This window comes from Lactuca saligna, chromosome 8 (assembly GCF_052625555.1).
Source record: "Lactuca saligna cultivar CGN05327 chromosome 8, ASM5262555v1, whole genome shotgun sequence".
Taxonomy (NCBI): Eukaryota; Viridiplantae; Streptophyta; class Magnoliopsida; order Asterales; family Asteraceae; genus Lactuca; species Lactuca saligna.
In genome coordinates, this window is record NC_136424.1 from 3,633,243 (window position 1) to 3,638,227 (window position 4,985).

General features: G+C 35.3%; 1 protein-coding gene across 1 annotated transcript; it reads right to left on the reverse strand.

The window, feature by feature from the left end:
• Positions 1–996: 996 nt before the first annotated feature.
• On the reverse strand, positions 997–2,614 carry ATARCA (Transducin/WD40 repeat-like superfamily protein). Its single transcript, XM_078967947.1, has 2 exons — positions 1,625–2,614; positions 997–1,285 (listed from the first exon to the last, which is right to left on the reverse strand). The coding sequence occupies exons 1-2, from the start codon at positions 2,510–2,512 to the stop codon at positions 1,184–1,186; spliced, it is 990 nt and encodes a 329-aa protein (XP_078824073.1). The 5' UTR covers positions 2,513–2,614; the 3' UTR covers positions 997–1,183.
• Positions 2,615–4,985: the final 2,371 nt, after the last annotated feature.

Below are 4,985 nucleotides of genomic sequence, written 5' to 3' on the forward strand. Positions count from 1 at the left end.
GAAGAAATTGTCATGTGGCGTGGAAATGTGAATACGCAAGTGATCATCTTGGATCGTCTTCGTTAGTATTAAAGGTTGTTGCATCACAAGACTTATGGATTTAGCATATTTTTTTGGAGTAGCGAGTTCAAACAAAGACGAAAACATTCTTAATCAGTCATCAATATTCCAGGATCTTTTGACAGAAAAGGCATCGGATGCTCATTTCACAGTTAATGTAATATATCATCCAACATATTACACGTATGTGAACATTTCAACACCCGATAGAACCAAGAGATAAATTTTTCAAGAGATGACAATAAAGATCACGTAAGGACGTGAAACTACGAGATATTATTTATGCATGTATCATTATGCATAACATGATGATTGAAGATAAAAGGAGAAACACTACAGAATATTCACCTAAAGAACCTAAACACATTCAATTTCAACTAAGATATACTTACATAGATTCTTTGATATTCAAGACCAACGAAAACACAAACAACTTCGAAAAGACTTGCCAAATCATATCTATGATGACAATGAAATCGAATTATTTAGATCAAATTGTGTTTTTCTAAATGTGTTTTTATCCTTAGTTGTAATTTTTTAATGTTGTTTTTAATTTAGAACTTATATTTTTATCGTTACTTTTTGAATGTTATTTTTAATTTAAGATTTAATTTATATTATAATTGTCACTATTATGACATAAATAAAAAATATAAAAAAATGAAAATATAAAAAAAAAAGATTTCCATACGTGGTGTTATGATTCCCATTTATGACCAGGGATGATGATTTACCCACACTAACAGCCTTACATGAAGCCTCCCCAAGAGGCTTGAGATCAGACTCAATAAATAAATGGGGCAATATTCTAGGCTCAAAACTCTGGCCATTAAGGCTTGGCTTGTTTCAAGCTAAAAGCTACCTGACTTCTTTTTGCATCCCTAAAATCAATAGTTTCTATTTGCTCTACATAACAGAAATCAATATCCCAAGCAATTTATGAAAAAGAAGACATTTTTCTTAAAAGCAAACTCAATCAAGATGGTCTCCAGAGCTAAAACTTCCTTAACCGATAAAAACTCAAAAATAATCAAGCAAATATCCAAAATATTAAAAATGAAACCTACACAGCTTAAAACAGCTGGCATTGTAAAAGCATCATATCCCTCCTGCTGAATTGTTTCTAGTAGCGTCCAATTCCCCACACTCTAACAACTCCATCAGTATATCCACTGAACAAAGTGCTTCCATCTGCACTCCAGCTCAAACTTGTGCAGTAGATAACCTGCATCAAGTCAAATGCAAACAAAAGATGCTTAGCAAATATTTACGATACTAATAAACATGACAAGACAAGCATATCTACAGCATTCTCATAGTATTGTCTGTAGAAGAACGATGGATTAGATATACGTATTTGTAGAAACAAACTATGTGCAACTTCTAATCTCTTGAGCATACTTAGAATACTAAGATACGTCCTCGAACTGCTACCAGTAGGAAGCTAAATTCATTGGGTCCATAAAAAATCAAGCATATTCGTACTCAAATTCCTAAAGTGGAATACAGAAAATAAAAGTATGTGAAATAGAATGTATAAAGCTAAAGTAAAGAAGACAAAGACCTTAGTTTTCCCAGCATTAGTTTGAGTGGTTGTGCCTTCGGCAGCCATTTCAGACTCCTGCTTGAGATCGACCTTAAGATCCACAACAATGCTCTTACTCTCCAAATCCCAGATCTTAATGCTGCTCTCTGTGGCCGCGCAGAGCCAATACCTGTTCGGGCTGAAACAAAGAGCATGGATGATGGAAGAGGACTCTAGAGAGTACAATCTCTTTCCCTCTGCCAAATCCCACAGCAAGATCATCCCATCTTTACCACCACTGGCACACAACGAACCATCAGGAGATACAGCGACGGTATTCACATACCCGCCGTGTCCAGCTAAAGTTGACCTGAGCTTGCAATTAGTGAGGTTCCAGATCTTCACCGTCTTATCCCAAGAAGCTGAAACGATTGTTGGCTGCAACGTGTTAGGGCTGAAGCGAACACAGCTAACCCAATCGTTGTGTGCGTCACCGTCTTGAATTGTGTATTTGCACTCGCCGAGAGTGTTCCAGAGTTTAATCGACTTGTCCCGCGATGCCGAGACAATCTGACGGTTGTCAATGGAGAAGGCGACGGAGAGGACGTCCTTGGTGTGGCCTACGAAGCGTCGTGCGGTGGTTCCAGCGTTGAGGTCCCACAGACGGAGCTCGCCGTCCCATGATCCGGATAAAGCGAACTGACCGTCGGAGGAGAGGACAACATCTTGAACGAAGTGAGAGTGACCTGTGAGACGGCGTTGGGCAACACCGTAGGTTTTGTCTTCTTTTGTAAGACGCCAAACGATTATAGATTTGTCGCGAGAAGAGGTGACGATCATGTCGGAGTTATCGATTGGGGTGGCGATTGCGGTAACCCAGTCGGTATGGGCTCTCATGGTGCCTCGTAAGACCAACGAATCCGCCATTTTTCTTTCTCGCTCTTTCTGTCTCAACCAAAATGTACGCAGGAGAAAACGATTGCAGAGAGGCTGTGAACGACTGAAAACAGGAAGAAACCCTACTTGCCGCTAAAGTAGTGAGTTTATAGTGGGCTTTTAGGGTTTTGAAAGGCCCTTATTTAAGATATTCAGACTTTGGGTTATGGCCCTTTGATCTTTTCGATTTACCTCAAAAATGGTTAAACCTTTTTGTTATTTTTTTACGGTGTAACAAATATCGGCAAAACCCATCAATTTTTTTTTATTTTTTTTATTTTATTTTTTATTTTTATTTTTATTTTTTTTTTATCAATATTATAAACAATTTGATCCAATTTATTTTATATTCTTACAAAAAAAATTAAGACTAGTCAATGGTGATCCGCCATGGATTCACCTATATAAACCGTAGTTAAAGTTGTAAAAATAAGAGCTTCAATAATTCTGTATTTGATATATTTGGTTTTTTCGCATCAGAGACGATGAAGTTAATAGGTCATGGATACTAATATTATATCTTCTAGATCTACATATGTTTTCAAAAGAATTAGTTTTTTCATTGAGTTAGCGGCGCAACTTATTGTCCGTTTGTCTTTTGTCGATATGTATTGATTTTTTATCCATGTTTAGGGGTGCAAACGAGCCGAGCCCGAGCCTGACCAAGCTCAAGCTCAGCTCGTTTTGAGCCCCAAATAATGAGTTTGAGATCGGCTCGTGAAGTAATACATAGGCTCGGGCTCGGCTCGTTTTATCTAACTGAGCCTAAATCTCGTTTACGAAAAATTTAAAAAAAAAACAAAAAAAAGAATTTACTTACTTTTCAACTAGGTGCAGACTACGTAAATTCCAACCAATATGCATAAATAAAATCTTCAAATTACATAATTTTTAAACTCCAACAAACAAACCTAAAATGTAATTAAATCATCCAAAAGAAACTTCCTATAATAGAAGTTCAAATTACAAAAATACTATAAAACGATTAAATTTTAACATAACATATTATCAAAACTCAAAAGCCAATCTTCCTTGAAGCAATATCAATCCAGCAAAATCTGCAAATTAAAGCATTTTATGAGATGTGACATATAATCTATTTAAACAACCAAGATTACAAGTATATTAAAATGGCTTACACCTTTAAATATTACTTGTCCCTGTAGATAATAAAACATCACCAACACGATCAAATATTAATAAATTTAAATAATCAATTGTTAGTTCATGTGTTTTAAGTTTATACAAAGTTTCTTTTACTCTAAACACCTCAATCAAATACAAATTGGATATTGGATAATCACTTCCATAAATGACATTTGTGCATACCTGAAAATAAGTTGTTTTAGTATTACGCATGATAAAATATTTAAAATAACACTTAAATAAAGGTAATATGCACCTTTAAAACCTTCAACATTTCACATACACTCTCCACATGCGCCCACTCCTCATCATTAGGCAGGTGATGGAAATGTGGCTAGTACTCCGCAAATCTATGAAAATCTAAAAAACTTAGTGATGTGCAATATTGAAAACCTGAAAATCACAACATTCAAAAATATTTTTATTAAAATCTAATGTATACATTGGGAAAACATCATTAAATTTTAATGCAACCGACAACATATCATAGGTTGAATTCCATTGTGTTGGAACATCAAGCAATAGCTTTCTATCTTGTATTTGCATTTGATGTGCAATATTTGAAAATGTTTGAAGTCTCGCCTCATAATTGTTAATATATTTTATACCCTCACGGACTTCCCCGATAACAGAATCAATCATAGCAAGACCATCTTTCACAATAAGGTTCAAAATGTTTGCACAACATATAACATGAAATAACCCACCACCACACGTGAGTTTTCTCACTCTAGAAAAAATTTCTTTCAGTATTCTTAATGCCCTGTCATTGTATGCAACATTGTCTATAGGTATCGTGAATATATTGTCCTCAATTTCCCAATGCTTCAAACATTTATAAATACCATCAACAATATCAAGTCCGGTAGAGGAGGAGGAACATGTACAAAACTCAATACATGTTTTTGCAATCTACAAAATCAAGTCCAAATATCAAATGTAAATATATTAAATAAAATGGAAAAAGCTTATTAAAAAATATAGGAGGAAATCAAACCTCCAATTATGGTCAATAAAGTGCCCTGTGATAACCATGTTGTAACGACCCAATTTTTACGTCCGAAAATTTCATTTTTAAGGTATTACTTTAGAAAACATTAATAAATAAAAACATTGTTCGTTCACACCATAACACATCGCAACCATGTTCTAAAAAGTCAAACCATACATCCCATCAAAATATCAGAGTACAATCCCAGTAAATCTCATAAATGCGGAAACCGAAGAGTGTGTGTATGACGTGCCGCTACCGCGCCGGCTCCTTCCCCTTCGATGCAGAGGTACCTGAAAACAAAACTGTAAACGTAAGCACAAAGCT